Source organism: Chiloscyllium plagiosum, chromosome 15, assembly GCF_004010195.1.
Source record: "Chiloscyllium plagiosum isolate BGI_BamShark_2017 chromosome 15, ASM401019v2, whole genome shotgun sequence".
Lineage (NCBI taxonomy): Eukaryota > Metazoa > Chordata > Chondrichthyes > Orectolobiformes > Hemiscylliidae > Chiloscyllium > Chiloscyllium plagiosum.
This window is the reverse complement of record NC_057724.1, coordinates 40492520-40520096: the sequence shown is the minus strand read 5'-3', so window position 1 is coordinate 40520096 and position 27577 is coordinate 40492520. Positions and strand designations below refer to the sequence as shown.

General features: G+C 39.2%; 1 protein-coding gene across 2 annotated transcripts in view; it reads right to left on the bottom strand.

The window, feature by feature from the left end:
* Positions 1 to 10005: 10005 nt before the first annotated feature.
* The window catches only part of LOC122557256 (P2Y purinoceptor 4-like), a 48488-nt gene continuing 30916 nt past the window's right edge, over positions 10006 to 27577 (bottom strand). Inside the window, exons 2-6 of one of the 2 annotated variants that reach the window (XM_043704761.1) lie at positions 25762 to 25844; positions 23688 to 23890; positions 20167 to 20250; positions 17497 to 17776; positions 10006 to 12283 (exon numbers count right to left, since the gene is read on the bottom strand). In XM_043704761.1, the coding sequence (XP_043560696.1) occupies positions 11121 to 12257 (1137 nt within the window). In that variant the 5' untranslated portion in view covers positions 12258 to 12283; positions 17497 to 17776; positions 20167 to 20250; positions 23688 to 23890; positions 25762 to 25844 and the 3' untranslated portion in view covers positions 10006 to 11120. The remainder of the gene's footprint in view (positions 12284 to 17496; positions 17777 to 20166; positions 20251 to 23687; positions 23891 to 25761; positions 25845 to 27577) is intronic. The other variant, XM_043704763.1, reaches the window with a different exon arrangement.

Genomic DNA, 27577 nt, shown 5'->3' with positions numbered 1-27577 from the left:
AATTGATAGATACCAGGAGAATATTTCCTCTTGTGAGGGAGACTAGAACTACAGGACACAGTTTAATATTAAGAGATCTCTGTTTTAAAACAGAGGAGAATTTCTTTCCCTGTCAGAGAATAATCCTGTGCCACAGAAATCAGAAGGCTGGGTTGTTGTATTTATTCACAGTTAAAGAAGATTTTCATGGCTAATGATGTCAAGGATTACAAGAAGCAGACAAGAAAATGGAATCGAAATCATATGATCTTATTGAATGGTGAAGCAGGTTTGAAGCAGCAATTGCTCCTAAGTCGAACGTCCTTATGCTTCAACAACAATTATCAGCTCTTTACATATTTCCTCTCGACATAATCTTTACATTTTTGAATAAATACCATGTGCATAAAATATGTAGAGTCATTAGCACTGCAGTAAAACCTATGGTAAGATTTCCATTCACTAATAAAGTGTGTCTCTGACCTTGCTCGAATTAACAACATTAGCTTATTGCCTTACTTATTAGTAGTCCAAGAGTCCACTTCCTATGGTAAATATAAATAAGTGCTAGGGAATCAGGAGAGAAAATTGTTGCTAGGATTTTAAAATCTACAATAAATTTATTAGGCAGCAGAATCCTCAAGATATCACACTTAAGTGATGAGCTGTTGTCAGTCTGCTTCTGACTGAAATGTTCAATAATACAGATGTCTTGCTGAGGTTCATTTGCTCCCTGTAATAGCAAGAGGTAATTTTTCTACGTCTTAGTCTTTCTGGATGTGATTTTCCAGAGGTAAGAACATCCACTGGGCTCAGAAGGAAAAAGGCCACTTTAGGCTCCTCGTATCATTTCCCTTCACTATTACATCAGTTGCCATGGACCAAATGGGAGATCAACTTTACCTAATACTGTTAATGGAGAAGCTTACACACAATACACAGAAGTGCAGGCTGACAATGGAGGAATCCTGGATTTAAGGATTCTCACAGAATTTAGGAGGCTTTTTTGTAACTTCTGGGGAGAAAAAGCCTTCCCAGTCAATGTTAGCGAAGTTGGTTGGTCAGTGTCATCTATACATGAGTGGACTCAAATTAGTATCTGAATCTTTTACAACAGTTCTCATTGTATTTCAAAACTCCCCTTCTTATATTTGTTTTCTTATTCTTTGCTTTGGCTGTCACTCACTAAAAATGAATGTTTTTAACTGTTTGAAGGCTTTCCAGTTTGTGATGATCCCACAATGAGCAATGAGAAGATGTTAGCCATGCTGAGTAGTAAGGAAAGAGAAACGAGTCGAGAGTGTGGTGCTGGAAAAGTACAGCAGGGCAGGCAGCATCCGAGGATCAGGAGAATTGACATTTCGGGCAAAAGAACTGTTCACTAGACAGAATTCTAAGATAAGATGAGGCTAAGGATAGGTGAGCTGCATAATTTTGTTTTTTAAATAGCAAAATATTTTCAAATGTGCATTTGTAATTGCAATGAAGTGTCCAATGTGCCACCTACATGTTCTGAGATGCATTTGTTTTTGTTTCTGCTCTGGCTACATGGACAGTGAATGGCAATCCTGGCTGACAGTGCAGATGGGCTTTCGATATATCACATCGCCAAGTATCCCAGGAGGTCCTGGCAGTGGGGAGTACTTAGGCCTTTAAGAGAAAAGGTAGGTTGAGCAGGCCGCAATAGAGACGTGTTGCATAGCTAATGAGGCGGATGTGGGTACTGCCGTTGCTGGAGATTAGAATCAAGATGAAGGGCTTTTGCCTGAAATGTTGATTTTCCTGCTGTTTGGATGCTGCCTGACCTGCTGTGTTTTCCAGCACCTCTCTAAACCTGCATAGCTAATAAGTCAAGTTCAGGAAATAGTGTAGGAAGTTTCGATAGGGTTTACGAGAGAAAATTTTCATGAATCTCACAAAATTCACAATTTGCTGATTTATGGTAAAATTTAACCTATGGTTTAATTTCTGTTGGCTTACTTTGAAATGGCTCAGGAAATTTCACGTTAAATGGTGTCTCTAATTCAACAGCACCAGCCATTTTGTAAAGATCACTTTCATGTTTTTGGAGTCCAGACTAAAAATGGGAAAAGATACTGCTTTAAACCAAGGATTTTACATAAAAAGATGTTCGCAGTTTTAAAAAAATACTGGAGCACATTATGAGTTCAATCTGCAATATCATCTTATTGTGCAGTGAGAGGGAAGTCCAGAACAATCAGTTCCACTTCTGCATGTTCAGAATAATTTTGCCCAAAGACAAAGTTTTGATTCACTTTTCAGATGACACCAGTTGTTAAGGCCTCAAGTGATCTCAAGTAGGGAGCAGCATATGGCTCAGTGGTCAGCAGTGCTACTTCACAGTGCTAGGCACCCAGGCTTGATTCCATTCTTGGGTGACTGTCTGTGTGCAGTTTGTACATTCTCCCTGTGTCTGCGTGGGTTTCCTTCAGGTGCTCTGGTTTCTTCCCACAGTCAAAAAATTAGCCATGCGAGATTGCCCATAATGTGCAAGCTCAGTGGATTAGCAATGGAAAATGCAGGGTTATAGGGATAGGGCCAGTCTCGGTGGAATGCTCTTCGAAGGGTTGGTGTGGACTCGATGGCCCAAATGGCCTGCTTCCACACCATGGGGATTCTATAATCTCAGCATAGTAACAATCTCTTGATTGGTTCTCAAGCAGGTGACGATAGCCTTAGGTCTGGACAATACAGCAATTCTCCTTTCTGTTTAGAGAAATAAAAGTAAATCTCTAGTAGCTAACTACTCTCTCCCACCTTTCCTATTATCTCTGGAACTATTATCTCTGGAAATGCCTTGTTAAAAGAGGAAAAGGAAAACCACTTTCAGAAAAACTAAATTCTCAACCAGTGAAAGACTGAGAACTAGTGTACCCACAACTCATTGTCATCTGATATCTGAACAGTGCTTCAGTGACACATTTTGTCCATCCTCAATGCCATATCTTTTATGTCTTTGTTTGTTTGTTTGTCTATCTGCATGTGTGAATGGAATTTTTAAAAGATATAAAGCTTAAGTTATACAGTGACATGCCTCACTGGGATAGCACACCTCCACTATTCCCAGTGGCATCACAAAAGTTAAAGATTTTAGCAAAGTTCATAAAATTCCTAAATTTACCTGTCTTATAAGACCCAGATTAATAGAAAGGATGAAGTAGGTTTCCCAACATAAAGGAATTACTATTTATTACAAATAAATAGATTCTACTTAGAAATAACTAACAATATACTGTTGATATACAGCTCTCCTACACAAAACACTTAGCCCCTTATAAACGCTCCCCACATGCACATGCAGACATTTCAAAAGACAAAGCATTTCAAAAGACAAAGGTTGGAGGGAAAAACTGGGAAGACTGTTCAATGGTTTCTGTCCCCAAGATTCACTGAGATGACCTTTTTGGCTTTCCAGAACTTCAGGCTTCTTGATCTCTCGACCAGGTACCTTCACTTGCTTGTGGTAAGCAAAGAGTGATTGATTCATAATTTTGAAATTATCTGACTTATTTGCTAAAAACCACTAATTTCAACAACGATAAAAAGAAAATAACCTGCCTTTCTTCAGGCTTTAGGTACTTGTTCCTTCAGAAACAGAGATACTACCACCCCTTCAGAAATCCAAAGGCTCCTGACTATTCCAGTTACACCCACAAGCTGTTTGGCTACAAGGGAGCCAATCACAAAGCTGTTGTCAGGCCTTTGTCATGGACAACTGGTCATTATTCTCCAGATCAATCAACCTCTTGTAGCCAGATGAATCTCCCTGCATTTGCAACCTCTGGAGCCAATTCATCTGCAGCTTATCCTCCCCTACTAGTTGAACAAGCAAGTATAAATGGCCTCACAGTAAACATGTAGCAATCTTTTGTTTTTAAAACTGTCTTTTCCTCATTTCAATCCACAATCAAAAATACAGAAAAATAAAAAGATACAATCTATATGACAGTTATAGATTAGCAGTTTATTTGCTGTTGGATAAAAAAAGTTTGATTGTAGTTAATAGTTTTTCTTGTTAATAAGAAAAGTCTTAGTGTGCATGTTCTTTAACCTGAATTAGACAGTTAAGTAGAATTGTCCAATGTGATGGTTTAATCAATTTGTGACAAATCTGAGAATACTGGACTTGATTTGCAGAACACTACCACGGTGAGTTATAACACTTTCCATAAGCATTCCCCTCCCTTCTGTTCAGGCATGCGCCCATACTACCAACATGATAGTATAACCTAGGTGTAAAGTTATTGCATCTCCAAATAATTTGACCTGTACATAAATTGGACGCATTCCCACAAACTGTCTCCAGCACATGGGTCACAATTTTGACAGAAAAACCATTAGAATCCCTGGCAAAAAAAAACATTACCACTACTCACTGATGTCTAATTGGTTTTACCTGTCAAACTGTCACTAATAGGTTGCGACACAACTATGTACAAATCGCTGTCATGAACAGTCTTTTCTGTGTTTGAATTTGGGAACAGGCAAATATAGTCTCTGCTAGCTGTTGCAATGACCAGCCACCATACAATGAAGGCAATGGCCTAGTGGTATTATTACTGGACTATTAATCTAGAGACCCAGTTTGGTCCAGGATCTGGAGACCAGGGTTCAAATAAGCCATGGCAGATGGTGGAATTGGAATTCAATAAATATTTAAAATTAAGACTCTAATGCTGACCATGAATCCATTGTCAATCATTGGAAAAACACTGCATATTTTGAAAGCAAGCTACCAGCACTTACAGTGGAGGCTGTTTATGCTTGTTTGTTCAAACAGTGGAGGAGGTTAAGCTGCAGTTGAATTGGCTCCAGAGGGTTCAAATGAAGAGAGATTCATCTGGCAACAAGATTGGTTTGGTTGATTTGTCAATGGAATAATGTCCATGTTGAAAAACTGCCCTTTAGGAAAGGAAGCTGCCATCCTCACTTGGTCTAGCCTACATGTGACTCCAGATCAACAGATATGTAGTTGGACTCTTAACTGCCCTCTAGGCAATTAGTGATGGATATTAAATGCTGGCCGAGTCAGTGATGTCCTCATCCTGTGAATGAATATATAAAAACCCAATGAAAGTAATCGACCTGCTGAGGTCTAAAGATTTCATTTCAGTTCCTTGCATCGTGCTAACTCCAAGATGGCGGTGATGGATTAGGCAGTAATCAGGTTCCTCAGCCTGGAGCTGGTCAATCCATCTGCTTTTTATCTCACTTTGTTTCTCCTCTCTTTTTTTTCTACGTTTTTAAAGTGTGTTTTCCTGGTAAGAAAACTTACCTTGGAGGAACTGAGAGCCAGAGTGGAGCGAGCTGGAGGTCTCGAGCAGACCGTGAACGGTTATTGGACTGGGATCTGGTGCGGGTAGTCAGCAGCTTGCAAGACTGGTCAGACCATGTGTGGGAGCCGCAGCTCTGAGCTACTACAATGTAATCTGTATCTGTAATTTGTTTATCTGACTGTAATATTTATCCTGAATTGAACTGTATTGAATTGAATTGAATTTATTGTCACATATACTGAGGCACAGTGAAAAGCTTGTCTTGCAAGCAATACAAGCAGATCACAGAGTTAAGTAGCATATATAAGTAAATAATAGGTAAACAGTGGCAAAAACAAAAACACATGTACAGACAAATGTTAAGAGTTAGTAACTGTAGGGTTAATAACTGTAGGGTAGAAACTGTTTCAAAACCAGCTGGTGCATGTGTTCAGGCTTCCTGTAGCTTCTCCCTGATGGTAGAGGTTGTAGAAAAACATTCTCAGGGTGGGATGGATCTTTGAGAATGCTGACGGCCTTTCCTTGACAGCGGGCCTGGTAGATGGGAGGTTGGCCTTTGTGATTGTCCGGGCAGAGTTCACCACGCTCTGTAACCATCTCCGATCTTGAATAGTACAGTTGCCATACCAGGTAGTGATACATCCAGACAGAATGCTCTCGATAGTGCACCTATAAAAGTTGGCAAGGGTATTCGCTGTCATGCCAAATTTCCTCAGCTGCCTGAGGAAGAAGAGACATTGTTGGGCCTTTGTAACCAGTGCGTCCACATGAAGAGTCCAAGAAAACTTGTTGTGCATGACCACTCCCAGGAGCTTGACCCTCTCCATTCATTCCACCTCTGTGCTGTTAATGTGTGTGTGTGTTGGGGTCCCATCACTTCCTTTCACACGAAGGAAAACTGATCTGGCCTCTGATGCAGTGACTGTTGGGATAGGCTCGTCAAGACTCGTCGAAATAGGTGTTACCTCTTCGCTGAAATTCTGCTCAACGCGAGTATAGAAGGCGTTGAGATGATCTGGGAGGGATGTGTCATTGTCTGCTATCTTGCACTGTCTCTTTTTAGAACCTGTGATGTCATTCAGTCCTTGCCATAATCACTAGGTGTCTGACTGGGTGTCTAGTATGGATCGGTATTGGTCTTTGGCTGTCTTAAGGGCTCTGCGAAGGCCATACTTGGATTCCTTATATTTGAGTGGGTCTCCTGATCTGAAGGCCTCATGCCTGGTTTTTAACAGGTTCTGTATGTCCTGATTCATCCAGGGTTTCCTGTTGGGAAACACCTGGCTTGACTTCCTTGGTATGCAGTCCTCCGCACACTTGCTGATAAAGTCTGTGATGGTGGTGGCGTACTCATCCAAGATACCTGCAGACCTTTTGAACATGGCCCAATCAGCCGATTCCAGACAGCACTGGAGTTGATCCTCTGCCTCCTCTGACCAGCACTGGACCTGTATCCATGAGGTGGTATCCTGCTTCAGCTTTTGCCTGTAAGCTGCGAGAAGAAACACGGCATTGTGGTTAGAGTTCCCAAAATGAGGATGGGGGATGGAGCGGTAGGCGTCTTTCACAGTGGTGTGAAAGTAGTTTAAAATGTTCGGGCCCCTGGTGGGGCAGGTAATGTTCTGGTGGTACTTGGGCAACACCTTTCTTAGATTGGTTTGATTGAAGTTGCCAGTTACAATAAACACGCCTCAGGATGTTCCATCTCCAGGGTATTAGTGGTGGAGTACAGCACATCCAGAGCTTCCTCAACCTTTGCTTGTGGCAGTATGTACACAGCAGTTAATATAGCAGCAGTACATTCCCATGGTAGATAGATGGAGCGGCAATTGATGGTGAGGAATTCAAGGTCTGGGGAGCAATGGCTGCCCAAGGTTGCAATATCCGTGCACCATAAGTTGTTGATGATTAAAAAAACAATATCTTGATTCTGTAACTTACGCTATGGATCACTGGGTAACGTAATGCAACTTCTTTTCTTTTTTATTCCACTTTTTGTATCTAAGATTTGTACTTAAAATGATGTCGTGAGAGGCAACACTGTAAACTTTGCACTCTACTCCTTTACTTCTGTACATGAGTACATGTGACAATAAAGGATATTCTATTCTATTCTAATGCTGCCCAACGGGACTGGTATCACCAGATAATATTAAGGGCATCCTCCTCACAACCATCTCATGCACAACATGTCAGTCAGTAGGACATCAGACTTGTAATCTGTTGATCCAGGGTTAAAATCCCTGTTAAGCCGCTGTTTTTTAAGTTTGCAGATGACACCAAAATTGGAGGTGTAGCGAAGAAGGTTACCTCAGAGTACAATGGTATCCTGATCAGGTGCTCCAATGGGCTGAGAAGTGGCAGATGGAGTTTAATTTAGATGAATGTGAGATGCTGCATTTTGGAATGGCAAATCAGAACAGGACTTATACTCTTAATGATAAGGTCCTGTGGAGTGTTTCTGAACAAAGAGATCTTGGAGTGCGGACGAGTTAGACCAAAGGGTCTGATTCTGTGCTATACATCTCTATGCCTCTATAATTCTGTCTCTTTCACCTGCCATCAAATTGATGCTGAACTTCTCCATAACCTATAGACTCAACCTTACCTTTAGGTTTTTGTTTGCTTCATTTTTATATATTAATGTCTTAAGTTGTTCTTGAGGGTGTTCAAAGGCTTTCAAAATATTTTCACTTTATTGTATTTTTTAGTAATCCCAAGTATACAATACATTTTAAAACGTTACTGAGGATGACAAAATTCTGATATTTTATGAGTTTTGTATTTATCGTTTCACAAACAATTGAAAATTTAAGTTCAATATTTTTTAACAGACCTTAAACCTGATTATGTTCAGTCAATTACTTTTTTTTATTCTTTTCCATAATATGAAACACTTCCATTATTGTCTTGCGAAGAAACTTTGAAATTCACTTTAAACCAATAGAAATTGGGCTTCACTGGCTAGGACAGTATTAGTTGCACATCATTGGCCACTTCAGAGGGCAGTTCAGTATCAATTATATCACTGTAGATCTGGAGTCACATGTAGGCAGACCAGGTAAGGATGGCAGTTTCATTCCATAAAGGGCATTAGTAAACCAGTTGTACTTTTGCAACAATGGTTTCATAGTCCAGTAATTAGATTAGATTAGATTACATTACAGTGTGGAAACAGGCCCTTCGGCCCAACAAGTCCACACCGACCCACCGAAGTGCAACCCACCCAATACCCCTACATTTACCCCTTACCTAACACTACGGGCAATTTAGCATGGCCAATTCACCTGACCTGCATATCTTTGGACTGTGGGAGGAAACCAGAGCACCTGGAGGAAACCCACGCAGACACAGGGAGAACATGCAAACTCCACAGTCGCCTGAGGCGGGAATTGAACCCGGGTGGCGCTGTGAGGCAGCAGTGCTAACCACTGTGCCACCGTGCCGCCCATTATGTATTAATTCCAGATTTTCTTTTTGTCTTGAATTCAAATTCCACCATCTCCCATGGTGAGATTCAAACCCAGGTTGCCATGATATTTTCTGGATTTTCTAGAATCTTAGTCTAGTAATAATACTATTAGGTCATCACCTCCTGATAGCTGAATTTCATAAGATCAATGCATTCATTTAGAATGAGTTGAATGGCTTGAAATATGATCCATTCTTTCAAGAATAGTCTTTAAAATATTTACAGTCACTCTTGACTCTATATAAACAGGCTTGCTACAGTAAGTATTGGTTATTAATTTCTGGTTTTAGTTCAAAAGTGTTCAAAGTTGAAAAATAGACAGGATTAACATCTAGCAAAAGAAATATGCATTTCATAGATAATTTGTGATCCTTCGATTTTATACCAGTTTAAAATATAAATCTACTTCAAAAGCTCACATCGTGCAGGCACACAGCTGTGGGAAGTAATGCATACTGAAACTCCCAGTTTTCACCACCAATTTCATGATGATTTTTCACTTAGGTCGCCACCTGACCTATTTAGGTTTAGATGGTTTATAGTCCCATCCCTACATCAGAAACTCAGAAGAGAGAAACGGCTTCAACTAAATGATACTATTGCATTGCTGGTCATCAGTTTTCTTCAGGAGGCTGGTTTAATATTTTCAGAGGCAACATGGACAGTAAAAGTTGAACTGTTTCAGTATATTTTTGCTCTTTATTGCAACATTAACAAATATATTTGAAAAAAAAAAGCAAATTCAATCTATTCCAAAATGAAATTCATTGCCACCAAAGGAAAACAAAGAAAACAGACCAAGCTATACACGAGTATAAAAAGAAACTGAAAAATAATCTAAATAATATCACTGTATTTTGAACTCAGGGGATGAATGTAAGTCTGTTTTGAAATCAGTCCAAAAACCTGCATTGAAACAAACTTAGTATGAAATATAATAGCAGCATATTGAGTAAGAAAATAGAGAGTATCAGAAAAAAAATTCTAAAACACATGTAATTCTTATCAGAGAAGCAGTAAAAGACTTAATAGGCAGGACTATTCTCGCCCTGTGCAGCAGGAACTGAGGCAGGTGGATGCATAATTCTACACCACTGGCCAACATGCCAGTGTACTAGCACCATCCACTCAAACATTTTTTTTAAGGCCATATTGAGTGCAGAACAGTTAAAATACCAACTAATGCCATTGAGGAGAATGCCAACTAGAAGAATATTGCATAAGCTTGGAGGTGCTTCTTGATAGTAAACTGGGGAAGAGGGTAATGCTGTAGGATCACCTGAGTACCCCAGCCCAATCCATCTACCTGCCCATCACAGTGCCCACAGCTGCCAAGATGGAAGTCCAACAAATCTGAGCATTGTTTATTTCAAAGCCTTTCAAAGTGCAGAGAAAACACAAAAGATTACCTCACCTGTCTTTTCCTGTAAGTATCCTATTGGTCCTCCAGTTTTCAAAGCTCATCCACCATCCTCAATTGGATGGTAAGCACACCCTCTGGCTAATAATTGCTCAATCCTGAAAACCTGATTTATTGGATTGCTATTCTCAACATGGCACATGGTAAAGACATACATTTGATCCCAGTGTCAGGTTCATGAACCAAAATGGAAACATTTGCCAAATGTTTTGAAATAAATGTATCCACTATAAAATTTAAATCTTGAGATGACACAATTCCTGGAAAATATAGTCTGCATTTTTTTTTTCAGTTTTCCATAAATGATACTCCTAGTCCAAACATCACTCATTTTGGTCTTAACAACAATTGAGAAACGCTTTGAGACGTGTAAGAAATTGTTTTTCTTTTAGATTATTCCTTGATGGGGTATGAGTGGCAAGGCCAGAATTTTTATTGTCTGATGTAATTCCTCTCAAGATGGTAGCACTGAGCCACACTTTTGAATGCTGTAATCCATGTGGAGTAGGTAAGTCTATTCTGCTATTAGGAAGTTTCAGGATTGTAATCCAGGCTCAGTGAAGGAATGGTAATATAGTTTTACAAGTCAGGATGGTGCTTGACTTGGAGGGGAATTTGCAGTTGGTAGTGCTCCAATACATCTGTTGCTCTTGACCTTCAAGAGGTTGTGGGTTTGGAGGGTGCTATAGTGGGCATTTGAAATAGAGATCATTTTACGTTCATTTACATTTCTCAGCCAAACAAGTTATTGTCTTCTTATGATTGTCAATTGAAGTCATCAAAGACAATGTTTGGTTTGGGTCACAACAAGTTTAATCTGAATGTCACTGGTATCCAGGTCCATTAGTCAGCATTAGTGTGAAAGCTTCTATTTAATGAGCAACCAACCATTTTGGGCCTTTCTGACGGTTGTTGACCTAAAAGTTAAGAGATTTTCTTGATTGCATCAGTCTCACCTCTGCATAATGGAATAGACGGTACCAGTGTTTATCATTGATTTTTCATTTGTTTTGCGATCCATTTTTGATACAGTTTGGCGAACACAACCTTTTCTCCTAATCACAGCATGCACAACCTTTTTTCGATAAATGTCTCCAGCCAGATAGTACAAAATAGGGTCAATGCAGCTGTTGGCACTGGCCAGTGGTCTTGTGATCTTATATGTGAAGTTCACAATGTTAAGTGCATAACAGCTCTTCTCAAGTACCCTGAAAGTATAATATATTGTCCTTGTGATATGGAAAGGTACAAAACACAAGGAAAAGACAAACAAAACAATGATGATCATTTTAATGGATTTCTTTTTGACGTTGTATGAAGTTTTATTGGATTTAGACATGGGGGCTTTGATCAACTCTCTGGTCATTAAACTGTAACAGATGACAATGATGAAAAATGGTATGATAAAAAGAATCACCATGATAGCAGAACTGTATGAAACATACTGAGGAAAATCTTCCCTACGCGTTGTGTCATGACAGAGTATGTCACCAGCCCGTTTGCTTGTTGTGACAAAAAGCAAATTGGGAATGAGGCAGATGATGACAGCTGCCCAGACCAGCAGGCATACGACCCAGGCCCGCTTCACTTTAATCCATTTGAGTGATTGGAAAGGGTAATATATGCCTATGAATCTGTGCACACTGATGCACGTAAGAAAAAGAATGCTGGAGTACAGGTTGGCATAGAAAAGGAAGCGGGTTAATTTACACAGAATCACACCAAATGGCCAATCATTCCGATTTGCATAGTAATATGTAAGAAGTGGCAGAGATAGTACATATAGAAGGTCTGAAAGAGCCAAGTTAAACATATAGGTTATACTGGCATTCCATGGTCTCAGTTTACATGAGAAAATCCACAGCGCAATGGCATTGAGAACAAGGCCAACCACAAATACTATTCCATAGGACACTGGCAATAAGATGTATTTGAATTCCTCATTGAAGTGGCAACTGCTATCATTGCTACCCAAATCGCTGCCATTATCAAAACTCATTTCCAGATGAGCAGACTCACTATATCCTGAGATTGAAGGCTTTGGTAGAGTAGGGGCCAGACAACAGCTCAATATTATTCTTGCTGCCATGTGATACTCCAAGGTCAGAGCCACACCTGGGAAAAGAACAACAAAAAAGTTCAGGGATGTCTCACGAAGTATGTTAGTATCCATCCCCCTCCTAGCAGCTTTATGGAAATTTAGGTTACTACAGCACTCTGAACCTACACTCTAGTTGGAAGGAAAGTTTGTCCTCCATTTTTCTAATACAGAGGAATCTCGATTATCTGGCATTCAATCATTTGAATATTGGATCATCTGGCAAGATCGTAAGGTCCCGATGCTTGGCTAAACTATGTAATCTGGCATTCAATTGTCCGGAATTCAATTAACTGAACAAAATACTCCCCGCTCATGTCCTTCAGATAATCGAGGTTCCTCAGTATATGCATTTTGACGGTATCTTTCATTTTGATTACTTATGATCCTGAAATTGGAAGTCAACCCAAAATCCTCAAATTCTGTTAGAAATGCCTAAAAGAAATTGTTTAAAAAATGTTGTTAGGCCAGAAAATTCCCAAAGTGTTTGATCATTGGTCCTATCACATCAGACACATTTCAGAATGTGACAGGCTTTGAATCTTGCAATCAGATATCTCACCCTGACATCTACTAATTAGATTAGATTAGATTAGATTACTTACAGTGTGGAAACAGGCCCTTCGGCCCAACAAGTCCACACCGACCCGCCGAAGCGCAACCTATCCATACCCCTACATTTACCCCTTTAACCTAACACTACGGGCAATTTAGCATGGCCAATTCACCTGACCCGCACATCTTTGTGACTGTGGGAGGATACCGGAGCACCCAGAGGAAACCCACGCAGACACGGGGAGAATGTGCAAACTCCACACAGTCAGTTGCCTGAGTCGGGAATTGAACCCGGGTCTCTGGCGCTGTGAGGCAGCAGTGCTAACCACTGCGCCACCGTGCCGCCGTAATGCTAACGGCCTCATGTTCACTCACTATCTCCAAACACATCCAGCTATTCAACTATTCCAGGCACATCCAATAGTGCTACAAAATTCTCTCTTGCAGAACAAGGTGACATAAATAAAGATAAGACCATGAAGCATCATTGGGAGATATGTTGTATGAATGCCTTTTGTAGCTTTTGTCTTTTGGCAGGATGGATTCTGTAAACTATCACAGATAAAGTGGCCATTCCAGACCATGTACTATTTTAGTAGGATGAATGTAGAGTTATGATCAGTATGTTTGCAGATGACACAAAAATTGATGGTGTGGTAAATAGCATAGTGGAAAGCCTTAAGACTAGTGGATGATATGGACGAGATGGTGAGATGGGCTGCACACTGGCAAATGACATTTAATCCTGAAAAGTGTGTGATCGTACCTTTTTGGGAGGACTAACAAGTCAAGAGAGTACATATTGAATGGTATTACCCTAGGAAGTACAGAGAGCAAAAGGAGGACGATAGGGCTGTTCAGTAAGTAAGGTAGTTAAGAAGACATATGGGATACTTGCCTTTATTAGTCAATACAATGAAATCAAGACCAAGGAGGTTATAATGAAACTGTGTAATTAGGCAGCAACTTGAGTATTATCTGCAGTTCTGGTCACAACACTATAGGAAGGATGTGATTGCATGAAAGAGGATGCAGAAGAATTCACTGGAAGATGCCTTGGCTGCAGTGATTCAGCTATGGAGAGAGAGAAGATAGGCTGAGGTTATTGTCCTAAGGGAGGAGAAGGATGAGGGGGCCTGACTGAGGTGTACAAAGTTCTGAGAGGCAGAAACATGGTAGTTAGGGAGAAATCTTTCTTTTTTTAGCAGAGGGGTGAATAGCCAGTTTTAAGATGAGGAGCAGATGTTTAGAGGGGATTTAGGAAAAATATTTTTACCCAGAGTGACTTAGGTATCTGGAATTCACTGCCTTAAAAGGGTGGTATAGTGGGAATTTTCAAAATATTAAATAGATTTTTAGATGAACACTTGAAATACCTTACATACAAGGCTATGGGCCAAGTGCTGGGAATAGAATAGATGGAGGTTTGATGAGACACAATAGGCTGAAGGGCCTCTTTCTGTGCTGTGAAAATTCCATGACTCTAGTTTTATTAATCATTTCAAATTAATTATATTCAGATTAATCAGCAGCTGTTTTATGGTTTGCCTGCGGTTAAATGAAAAACAAACATATCTTGTGCATTATGCTGTAATGAACGACTACCAGATTCAATTTAGTCTCAAACACTTCTCAAGCATGTTTCTCCATCAGTCTGCTTTACCGTATTCTCATACAAAGTTCCAATTGAGGCTTTATGCATGACATTCTTTAGCCACTTGCAATAGAAAATTGCATTTCCTATGGTCTTTGACTTCAAGTTATCTCTTCCCATGTTGGCTGCAATGAAGCCTGAAGGATCTCATCCAGCTTTTAATTGTTCATGCCCCACCATGGGCATGTATTCCTCGTCAAATGTCAACCCAATACTTGGAGTTGATGCTCTGCTCACCTGAGATCCAACACCAACATTTCTGGTTTTTATGTCAATTACAAGCAACATAAAATATCAAACTCATTTTTAAATTGTGAATTATCTTTTATTTCCATGGTTCACTTTCTAGTTAATGTTACAACATTTGGCTTTAGTTTTAGGCTAAGGAGTTGTTAATTAAAAACAGAGATGAGGAGGAATCACTTTTCTCAAAGTGTTGTGAATCTGTGGTATTTACTACCCCAGAATATGGTGGATCCCAGGACACTGAATAAATTTAAGGAGAAGATAAACAGATGTTTAATTAGAATTGTTTAATAGGTTCGTAGATTATGGGCAAGGAGCAGGAAAGTGGAGGCCCTGATGAGATCGGCCACGATAGTATAAGTAGCAGAGTACACTCAAGGTCCTAAATTGCCTTCTCATGCTCCTAGTACGTATGTTCTTATGTTCTTATGAAACAATGTTCCAGAGATTCTTGAAAAATTAAGTAATAAAGGTAGTTGATAACCTAGTGGTATAATTACTGGACTCTCAATCCTGAGACCTAGGTAATACCCTGGGGACCCCGATTCGAAACCTATCACAGCAGACGGTGGAATTTGAATTCAATAAAAATCTGGATTAAGAATCTAATGATGACCATGAATGTCAGGAAAAACCCATACGGTTCACTAATACCCTTTAGGGAAGGAAGCGGTCACCCTTACCAGGTCTTGTATGCATGTGAGTCGAGACCCACAGCAATATGCTTTCCTCTTATCTGCCTTCTGGGCAATTAGGGGTGAGCAATAAATGCTGGCCTAGTTGGCGATGTCCTTATCACAGAATGAATAATAAAAAATTGGAAATATGTTAATGTAATGCACTAGAAATTTGCGGCAAGGAGGAGATACCACTTGAATAATACGTTACCCCAAGTTAGTGAACAATTTGTATTGCTCTACGACTAGCTATACAAAACTAGCAACTTGCTCTTAAACTCCCCATAATTTTCATGAGGCTGCATTTTTGTATATTAATTTCCTATTAAGCTTTACATAAAAAGTTAAATCTAGTAAAAGATATTTATTTTAAACATATGGTCATTGGCAATGTATATCAAACAAAACATTTTACAGAAAGTGAAAAATTAAAAGTGTTGAGAATTATTACTGATGATTTTAATACTGACAAAATTTAAATTTATATTGTTTTCATCTAGTTCAATTTCCATTTCTTTTTCACTCCCTTTTAATCCAAACTTTCTTTTCTTCATTGTTTTATTTGCAGTACTTAATTTGAATGCACCCATCCAATTAACTCTCAATCTCAGTCCTTCCTTCAATGTTTATTAAAAATCTATTTCACTGCATAAGGCATACACATTGTCCGACGGTTCGGCAAGGTCCCAAATACTTTCTTGGCTTTGCTACGCCACTGTCAATCCACACTTTCAGCAATGTTATGTGAAAAATGAATTGAAACTTTAAACATGCAGGAAAAGTCAACCAAGGCATGCCACAAGATGCCTCACTTTGGATCCTATTTCTTAACTGTTCAATAGGAACGTGAAAGGTAGACTGGCATTCAAGTGAGGATCAGGGTTAGTCATAATTAATATGGAGGTCAGCTTGATTCTGATCCCAGACGAGGAGTGCAGAGGTAGGGGACTTCCCAGTTTCCATGAAGTTGACCTTTACAAATGGCCACCCACACTTGCCACATTTTCAATCTAGGAGGAACACACTGGATTAGCACTGGCCAGACAACTTGGGCAAAGTTGAGGAGGGGTGAACGAAGCTAAGAGGTTTTGAGAGTTGAAAGAATGCCTCATGGTTTATTTTACTTTCTTCCCAGCCCACCTCAGCAACTGGCAACTTCATCAGCTCCTTCTAGATTGCCCAGCATGAATTCCAATCCAACCCATGACCCCAAAAGAAAATGGAGATTGTGAGTGGCCACTTTTAAAGCTCAAGTTTGTGGAGCCAAAAATTCTGCATCCTCTGTGCACCCAGCCCAAAAAACAAAATCGAGATATAATGTCAACCTTCACCATAAGCACAATGACAGGAATTGTGTTAAAGTTTGAGTCAGTGGCATTGTTATAGCTCACCTTTAAACTGAGAAGAAAAATTAGGGCTTGGCCTAAGATATATCTCACATGATAGGATATTCAGCTCAAATGCTGTTTGTAGTATTTTTCATTGCCATAATTATGAGTGTAAATAATCATAAAGCATGGAAAAACATTGCCCTCTGTTAATGTTAATCCAAAGTACATAAACTGCACCTGTTAACTAAATACCATAAATGTACATTACTGACCTCACCAGTACTTTCTGCACAAGGCTAAGAATGTATAAACAATACCTGCCTAACAATGATCCAGGTATGAATATGTCATCTCTAAAGGGTTTATTTCTCACTGAGGATTACAGTGTTAAGTTTGAACAGTTGGAGTTACAGAGCCAGGAAGTGTAGAGTCAAGCTTTGGGGGAGGAAGAACATGGTCAGTGACATGCCGTTAATTATTGATTGCCAGACCTTCCACTGAAGTAATTCATGGATGTACAGTTCAATTTGACTAACCTAAATCCTGTGTATCTATGAATATCATGCTTACAACCACTTGTTGTTCAATTCCTAAAAATACCCAGCCACCCTATGCCCTACACCTTCAAATCCATCTTTTCAAAAGCATTCAAAACTAAGTAGACATTAAGCGCAACTACTTTATTCCTAGCCCTGAGTATCTGTTAATTACTTGTCAAAACACATGTCTCTGGCTTCTTAATCTACTGTTCTCTGTATAATTGTTACCTTTAATGGCACAGGTATTTAGGATGGCAGCTCCTGTGCCTCAGTAGAAATCTAAAGAATTTTCAAAATATACCAAAATCGGATGAATTTCAGTTTCAGTATGTCAGAGTATGTTGACAGTAATCAGTATTTAAACTTCCTCCTGAGGCTGGTACTGAATGCATTGGCCAGGTCCAATTCCACCTCAGAATCCCAGAGTAACAATGTCCAGAGTTTCGATGCTTTTATACAGTGGGCAGCACTGGCTCAAAAACACAGGATAATTCAGACCCACTTGTTACTGAAATTGAAAGATAAAGAAAAACATTAGAACAACCCGGGCATATAGCAATCCAAAATTAAATTTCATTTTTGTTATTTTCACAAATTGAGCTCAAGTGTGCTTTACAAACTTTAGGCAGTATTTACAGCACCAAAACAGGCCTGACAAGGCAAGAACAGATACATCAGTACAGAAACAGGCCATTCAACCCAAGGGCATGGTTAACGCAAGGTTGAACATTTGCTCCTGGGTTGAGTTTACAGGGTCGGGACATTTCCCCTCTCCAAAACCCCTCTCCAAGAGAAAATAGCCCAGAGATTAGAATTTTCGATCCGGTATGGTGAGGGTCTTTGGGAGTCTGGTTGTGTGACCTGAGAATGTGGAATGAGAAGTAACTTCTCACCCTCACTAACTCCACCTCAACTCAACATGTCTCTCTCCTCTGATTTCTCTGTCCTCATACCATTCCTAAATCTCTACTCGCATGTAAAATCCCTAATCCATGTTCAGAACAACCTCCTTGTCCTTACTATCTCATGTCATCTTGCTGGTCCCATCATTTTAATACAGATAAGACTATCTCTCTCTCATTCTACTTCCATACCACCACTATTGTCTTCTATACCCATCCCTGAATAGGACCAGGAGTAGAGCAATTAGCCCCCTGATCTTGCTCCAGAATTCAATATGATCATATATGGTCTAATTTTTATCTTAACCTGTCTACCGCCCCCATAACTCTTAACTCTCATGTCAATCAACCACTATACAAATCAGCCTTGAACATAAGCCACTATGTCTCGCTGGAGAAGTACATAAACTTTTTCATACTAATTCTTTTTGCGAGATCTTAACAAAACTAGACCATGCCTACTTTTTCCATCTGACTTGTTGCATTCTCAAAGAACTATAAAATAATTTGTTAATGCATCACCTCGCCTTTCTTATAAACTTGTTGACCTAGCCTGGTAGTATTATAATTTCCAACATCCGGCAATTACCACTTCAATAATAGATTCTAATATTTTCCCAAAGACTTTATCTAGACTAGCTTGCCTACATTTTCCTGCTTGACATACACCCACAGCTCCTCCCCCGCTCCAAATCAAACTAAAGACAAGGGCTCTAAAACTGACTCAATCAGTTTAAGGCTTAGACTGCGCAAAACTATCAATTAAAATTCTTGTAACAGTAGTGAGGGTGTTCCATGCAGTGATTATAACTGGAAAATAATTTTAAAGTAATAGAGTTAAAGTAAAAAGGTAAAGTCACCATAGTTTTACTCGACCTTAGAACTGTTCTCTCATTAGAGAGAGACAACTGGTGGTGGTTTATTCTGAGGATCACCAGATCTCGGCAAGGTGAGAGGAAAGTAGAAACCCTTCAATTATAATAACTGAAGTGTGATTCAGTATGGGGCAAGATCCATGTCTTCTGTTACATAAAGTACTTCACATTGCCATAGAAGATAGTATATGGAAGTGATGAGTCATGCACACTCCAAGCCTATCCTTAGAGGGAGCTATGAGCAACAATTTGTTCAGCTTTGTCATGGCTCCCATTCAGTTCTTGACAGCTACAATTATTAAAAAAGTAGCATAATTTGTGCTTTAAACAGAATAAAAAGATTAGTATAAAACAACCATTGCTGAAAGTTATTTTTTGTGAAAGAACAACAAAGTTATTACAAAAATAACAAGATTACAAGTAGGTAATAATAAAGGATACATATAAAAGATAAAAGAGTAAGATCAGTCCCTAAGATTGGTGCAGCTCTGTCAGTTACTTAAACTGAAAGGGTGGAAACTTTCAACAACCCAACTCTTGACTCCTAACCCTTAACCATCCCCGACTTCCTGAACTGACCTGACCTCAGCATCTACCTCATACTGACCTCCTCCCCGGTTCACCAACTATCCCCAGAACTCACTCCCAGTCATCATGAACTAACCTCACCTCAAAACCCAATTCTCCTTCAACTTCTCGTCCAAATGAATCTTAACCCATCCGACTCCTCCAATTCTCCCCCAGCTCACTGTCTTACCCCTGACACCCAGACACCTGACTCCGCTAACCCAGCCTGGCCTCCCAACCCCCAAATTCTCCAATCCACCTGACTTGTCTATCCTCTGACTCACCTACCCAATTTATCCACTAGCTATCCTATCACCCACTCATGTGGCTTCCTACCCACATAAAACACAATTATCCTATCCTGCATTAGCCTGCCACTTTACTCTCCTGAAACACTACTAAATTCACCTGCATGTTACGCTACTCTCTTACCAATTTACCTGACACGCTCCATGCCTTGACTCACTTTTCTCCTCTCCATAGCTTTTCAAAGAAGTTTTGGGATGCTGAAACATTTATTTACCACAAAGGAGCAAGGAATTTAGTGAACTTACAATCGTGACGGAAATGGTACTAAGCGAACTGATGGAGCTGCAGCGTAACAAATCTTTGATTCCTGATGGACTCCATCCTAGGATCTTAAAAAGAGGTGGTTAGTGAGCTATTGATCCATTTGAGTTAATTTTCCATAAGTCCCTCAATTCAGGAAGGATTCCATCAGACTAGAGTGTATCAAATATCTATTCAAAATGGAAGGGAGATTAAAGCAGGAAACTGTACACTAGTCAGCTTGACTACCTGACATGGGAAAGGTGTTAGGATCAAACATTAAAGGAATTAAAACTGCATATTTAGACAAACTGTAAGAGTCTCCTATGAGACTGTAAAATATAGGAATAGGAGTAAGTAATTTGGTCCCTCAAACCTGTCCCACCATTCAATAGGATCATGACAGATCTGACGTTCCTGACATCCATTTTCCTGTCTTTTCCCTGTAATCCTCGATTTCCCTACTGATCACGAATCTATCCATCTCAGCCTTAAATATTCACAAGTATCCAGCACCCAAAACTCTCTGTGACAAGAAATTCCAAAGATTCATAACCGTCTGAGAGAAGAAATTCTTCCTCATCTCAGTTTTAAATTGATGTCCCTTTATTCGGAGACTATACCCTTTTGTCCCAGTCTTTCTTACAAGGGGAAACATCCCTGTCAAGATTCTTAACAATCCTATTTTTGTACTGAAAACATGTCTAATTCTACTAAACTCCACTGAGCAGAGTCCTGACCTATTCAACCTTTGCTCATAAGACAATCCATTCACAGCAAGGATTATCCTAGTGAACTTTCTTTGAACTGCCTCCAATGAAGCAATAGCTTTCCTTAAATAAAGGGATCAAGACCATTCTCAGTACTCTAGGTGTTGTCTCACCAGCACCTTATACAGTCGCAGTAAGACTTCCCTACTGTTATACTCCCTTGAAATAAGGATCAACATTCCATTAGCCTTCATGATTACATGCAACACTTGTGTGCTAGCTTTCTGTGTTTTATGCAAAATACCACAAAGTCCCTTTGTAGCTTTTCTTTATTTAAGTAACACTTTGTCCTGGATTTAGGTTTGCTTGCTGAGCTGGAAGGTTCATTTTCAGATGTTTCGTCACCATACTCAGTAACATCTTCAGTGAGTCTCCAGATGAAGCACTGCTGATGATTCCTGCTTTCTATTTATATGTTTGGGTTTCTTTAGGTTGGTGATGTCATTTCCTGTGGTGATGTCATTTCCAATGGTAATGTCATTTCTTGTTTTTTTTTCAGCGGATGATAAATGGGATCCAAGTCAATGTGTTTGTTGATAGAGTTCCGGTTGGAATGCCATGCTTCGAGGAATTCTCGCGCGTGTCTCAGTTTGGCTTGTCCTAGAATGGATGTGATGTCCCAATCGGAGTGATGTCCTTCCTTATCTGTATGTAAGGATACTAGTAAGAGGGTCATGTTGTTTTGTGGCCAGTTGGTGTTCATGTATCCTGGTGGCTAGTTTTCTGCCTGTTTGTCTAATGTAGTGTTTGTTACAGTTCTTGAACGGTACTTTGTATGCAGTGTGGGTGAAGCAAACATCACAACATCCACAAACAAAGCTGCATCAGAACATTATTTAAATGTGCCACAACACAGTGCGGCACAGAGGAACTGTGCAGAACAAAGGAAAATCACCTATGAAGTGTATTCAAAAAGAATGGGTACCCAAGGAACACAGCCCACTGATTTCTAAGCAACAAACCCAAACAAGCAGACAAAACACGTCCAGAAACTCTAGCCACTCTCCCCTAATCAAAGGCATCTCTGAAATGACCGCCAGACTACTCAGACCCCTTGGCATCATGGTAGCCCACAAACCCACCAATACACTAAAACAGCAGCTAATGAACTTGAAAGATCCTATACAGACAAGAAAAACTAATCTCATTTATAAAATACCGTGCAAGAACTGTAACAAACACTACATTGGACAAACAGGCAGAAAACTAGCCCCCAGGAGACATGAACATCAACTAGCCACAAAACAAAATGACCTCTCTGACTAGTATCCTTACATACAGATAAGGAAGGACACCACTTGGATTGGGACAACCCATCCATCCTAGTACAAGCCAAACAGAGACACACACGAGAATTCCTTGAAGCATGGCATTCCAACTGGAACTCTATCGACAAACACATTGACTTCGACCCCATTTACCATGCCCCTGAGAAAAAGAACCGGAAATGACATCACCACAGGAAATGGCATTACCAACCCAAAGAAACCGAAACATACAAATGGAAAGCAGGAATCATCAGCAGTGCTTCATCCGGATGCTCACTGAAGATGTTACCTAGTATTGTGACTAAACATCTGAAAATGAACCTTCCAGCTCAATGAGCAAACCTACATCCAGAACCTCAACCTGAGCTACAAATCTTATCAAGACTCACTAACAGTTTGTTCTTTTGTTCTCTCTTTTAAATGAATTACATCACGCTCTCCATCATACTCCATTTGCTAACTTTTTGTCCACATGCTTAACCGATCAATATCTCTCAATAAACTGTTTGCATAGTTTGTGAAACTTACCTTTCCATCTATTTTTGTGTCATCTGAAAATTTGCCTCCCTTTCTCCACATCATTAATACATATTGTAAACAGTTGTGATCCTCACACTGATCCCCGGGTAAACCCCGGTTGCCAACATGAAAAAAAAATCCCTTAGCCCCACTTGCTGTTTACTGCATATTAGCCAATTGTCTACCCACAGGAATATACTACCTTCAATGTAATAGGTCCTTATCTTATGATTTCATCTTTTGTGAAGTACCTTGTCAAACTCTTTCTAGAAGTTCAAACACAACATATCTACTGGTTTTCGTCTATCAACTCTGGTTGAGACTTTCTTGAAAAATTCTAATAAATTAGTCAGACATGATTTCTCTTTCATGAAGCCATGCTGACTCTGCTTAATTAAAGTATGATGTCATGTCAGCTGTTGTCCTTTTCCTCAAATGTCATTTTCACCTGCTACCTTTGCAAGGGGGGGTGGGGGCTCAGTGGTTAGCACTGCTGTTTCGCAGCACCAGGGACCCAGGTTCAAATCCAGCCTCCGGCAACTGTCTGTGTGGAGTTTGCACGTTCTCCCCGTGTCTGCGTGGGTTTCCTCCAGGTGCTCCTGTTTCCTCCCACAATCCAAAGATGGGCAGGTTAGGTGAATTGCCCATCGTGTTAGGTGCATTAGTCAAGGGTAAATATGGGGAATGGGTCTGGGTGGGTTACTCTCCGGAAGGTTGGTGTGGACTTGTTGGACCGAAGGGCCTGTTTCCATACTGTTGGGAATCTAATCTAATCTAGAAATGCTTTCACCTAGTGCAATGCATAAAATGTTCAATGATCTGTTTAGATTTTGTAAGCCAAGTTAAAAGATAAACAGGCCTCCTTGTCAGAGCCCAAACAATAGAATGGTGAGGCAACACAATAGAGGTCTGCAGACCATAGGAGAGATGTGTCCGATGCATTGTTGATTATCAACAAAGCTGACTTACTGTCTAGCACTGATGGATAGTAGTTTACAGGAAAGTCTGCATCATCCTATACGAATGAAAAGCTGCAAGTCCCATCGAATAACATCCATCTTCACCATGTTCAACAAACAGGAGAATAAAAGGGAGTACAAGATAGCAGTGATCTAATTCATTGCACTGAAATTTTTCAAAATCTGATCCTTGATCCGGCCAGAACAGAAATGCTGTGGAGATAAAAATAGGAGTCCAAAATCAACAGGGAGAAAAGATCCTAATATATCCAGGTTCAGGACATTAAGAAAAAAATGAGGTAAGTGTGAAGAAAAGATAATATTTTAAAACGGTATATTGATCAGATTCTGAGTTCCATGAAGAATTAACTATGGAAGATTGCAGCTGTTACCAGTATGTCAGATGTATGTGGTATGCAGTGCTTTTGAGGTGCTTGGTTTTGCAGGTCAGCTGAAACTCTTTCATCCTATTTCCTTTTGATGCTGGCTGGTTATTCAGTACCACTAACTGAGCCAACTGGTCCTGCAATTTATAACTTACAAAGAAAATTCAAAACTAGGCCTTTCATGAGCCAACAATAAGCTAATGGCCATTATTATAGAATGGATAAAATATTTGAACATTCTGCAGTATGGTATCAGAGTTAAAAACAAATATTATATTCTTAAGTAGAGAAGATAAGAGAAGACCTGGTACAAATGTTCAAATTTACGAAAATCAAATGGCTATGAAAGATCATTTTCAAAAATCAGTGATTTGAAAACAAGATTTCATAAGCTTAGAATTAATGCAAGAAGGGGTAACATATTATTGGGAATAGGCAATAATTATAAATTAGAACAACAATGATCTTACTGAATAATAGGGCAGGTTTGAGTGGTCTACTTCTGCTCCTAATTCATGTGTTCAAATGTTGACAAAAATGTGAGAATATTTTTGCACACAAAAGATATTAGAACATGCAATACATTGCCACAAAAAGCTTTTTATACCAAGTACTTCTCAACATTTAAGAAAGCTATTGGATAATCACCTGAGAGAAAATAATACAGATCACAGTGAAAAAATAGGTGCAATTAAAACATTGTACATATCTGGGAGCAACATTGACATGTTGGGCCAAATGACTGTCTTCTTGATTGGAATTCCTATTATTCCACAATATATTCATATGGTAATTGAACTTTTGTTATTTACCTACATCTATGCAGAATCAATATTTTTAACAATCTGAACAAAAATGTGAAATTTAGCAATTCATAGTACATGTAAATTGACTTCCAGCTAGGTTTCTTACAGTTTTGACCCTGAGAACTCTTAACGTAATGGTGGTATTATATCTCTGGACTAGTATGTCTGTATCTAAGTTCCACCTGTCCAAGAGGTGTACCATGTCAACTTTAAAATGAAAATTGCTTATAATTAATTACCCAAGATATGTATAATATGAGGTAAAGATCAATCGGATTTGCTTATCAGTTAACTCTTTGAGTGTAAATGAATGGTGTTTTCTGAAACCAAGATTATCTATGTACTCCCACAGACACCTATTCATTTGTCACTTCCTTTCCATTCCAAGTTCAAGCCAAAACTAGGTATTAAATATACTCAGTGAAATTTTAAAATCTAATTTTAAAATCTAATATGATTAACAGGCTGAAACATTGATGAGGGAGTGCTTCTTCATCAGAGGAACCATCTTTCAGATAAGACATTCTACTGGGTTCAATCACCTTTTTTAGGTATACAGGTATATCAAAGACCCTGTGGCATTTATTGGAAAAGAACAGTGGAATTCTCCCAGTATCTGAGTCCACATCTATACCTTATGCCACAACACTGAAACCAAATATTTTGGTCCAGTATCTCATTGCTTTTTGTCAGATCTTGTATGTAAATTAACTGTTATATTTTCGTAAATTATAATTACTAGGTTTAAACATAATTTACTGGCTGTTAAAATGTACAAAGGTTCATTGCTTGTTTTATCCAAGGGATGGTAACTAATCTAAAATATTTTAAGTTAAGTCAGTTCTAATTTGCATAGAAGGAATAACATACAGTATTTGAAAACTGAACTCACCGAACTGCAGGGTCTCCCGATTTGTGAAATTGTTTTACTACCAGTCTTGGAACTTCTCATAGTTAACGCCCATATTTCACATACTGGAAAACAAAGACTGCACTGATTGGGAAGGAACACAGCCTCATATCACACAGCTGCTCAACTAACTCACACATTGGAGGAAGCTTAAAGTGCACAGTCCAGACTTATACTACACTCATCAGGAATCATTCTTAAAATTTCTAAATGGTAAAATGAAAGATGGACAAAGTCAGTTTATTATTTTGATGTAAGATGTTACATTTTATTCAGTTGAAATTGAGGAAAGGAACTAAGATACCAAAAAGTGGATTATATCAATTTTGATTCTTCTGAAATTTCATTGCGTACAAGTACAATTCCGTATGAGTCAGACAAGTCATCATCCAATCAAGTGCTGGGGTTTAGAGATATCAGCACATTCTACCAGTGACACAAAGGTCAGGATGATCTTAGAAGAGTCAAGCCAAAGCAATGTTAACTTAACTCATCATTTCACAAAAGGAACTTAGTAATTGTGGGGGAGGTGCAGATTGTAAAATTTATTTTTATTTGCAGATACCATGAATGAAGATACTGAATTACCAATAGAAAAATGGGAGGAAGAAGAGATTTGTATTCTAATCCATTGATGGCTAAAATATAATTGCAGATTTGATAACAAAACGACAAAACAGTTTCCCTTCACTGACAGTACTAACGTACTCTCAATACTAATACCCTTTTCCCTCTTTGTAATTCTGCTCACACCCAATGTTAACCCTTTCTCTTCCTCAACAATATTCATTGTTCCATCCTTACCCCAACAGTATCCACCCCTTCTTTTTCTCCAAAAATGTTCACCTCCTCCTCTAACCTCTAACAATATTCACCCCTCCTGTCTCACCCCCAAAAGGTGTTTACCATTTCTCCCTCATCCTGACAGTACTCAACCCCTATCCCTGACAGTGTTCACCGTTCCTCCTTCAACTCTGACTATGTTAATCCCTTCACCCCAACAAAATTCATTCCTTTTCCTCACCTCCAACAGAGTTCACCTTTTTTTCTTACCATTGCCTCCAAAATTGTTCACACCCCTTACTCAATCCACAACAATGTTTAGCCTCTTTACCCCATATCCTTGCTTTCTGTTTTGAATATTTGGTTCCTAGATATCACGGGTCAAGCTATGAACAGAGTTTAAATTAACTAGCTATGTTGCCTAAAATTTAGAAGATTATAGGCAAGTTGATGGCAATATTCATACAAATCCTAGACATAAAAGGAACGATCAGACAGATAAAAATCATTTCTGGTCAGGGAATCCAGGACTACAGTCAAAAAGTTATGACTATATGACTCGATCAAGAGTGAAACTAAAAGAACATTTCTTAACAAAATATCTGGTAGACATTTTTACCCTCTTCTGAAAATGGATAAAGAATATCGATCAACTTTTAAGTTTGAAACTGAATCTGATGGAATTTTGTTGGCCAAAGTTATTAAGAGGTAAAAAGTGATCTTTCAGATTCAGGTTGACAGATTCGGTTTCTGTACTTAACAAGAATTAATATTCATGATGAATAAATAGACTCGAGCTACAGATAAATAACTATGAATCGTCAGCATGTAACTCTACTAGTTGAAACTCTAGCTCCTTTAAAAACACCACTCTACAAACACATGCTACACAGGCACACAAAAAAAAATGAGTGTTATAGGTGGAAGGAAGACTGGGAAGGCAGTTCAGATGCCCATGTCCACATAGTTTGATGAGATTTGATTCTTTTGATGATCAGGACACTGCTACTTGGTC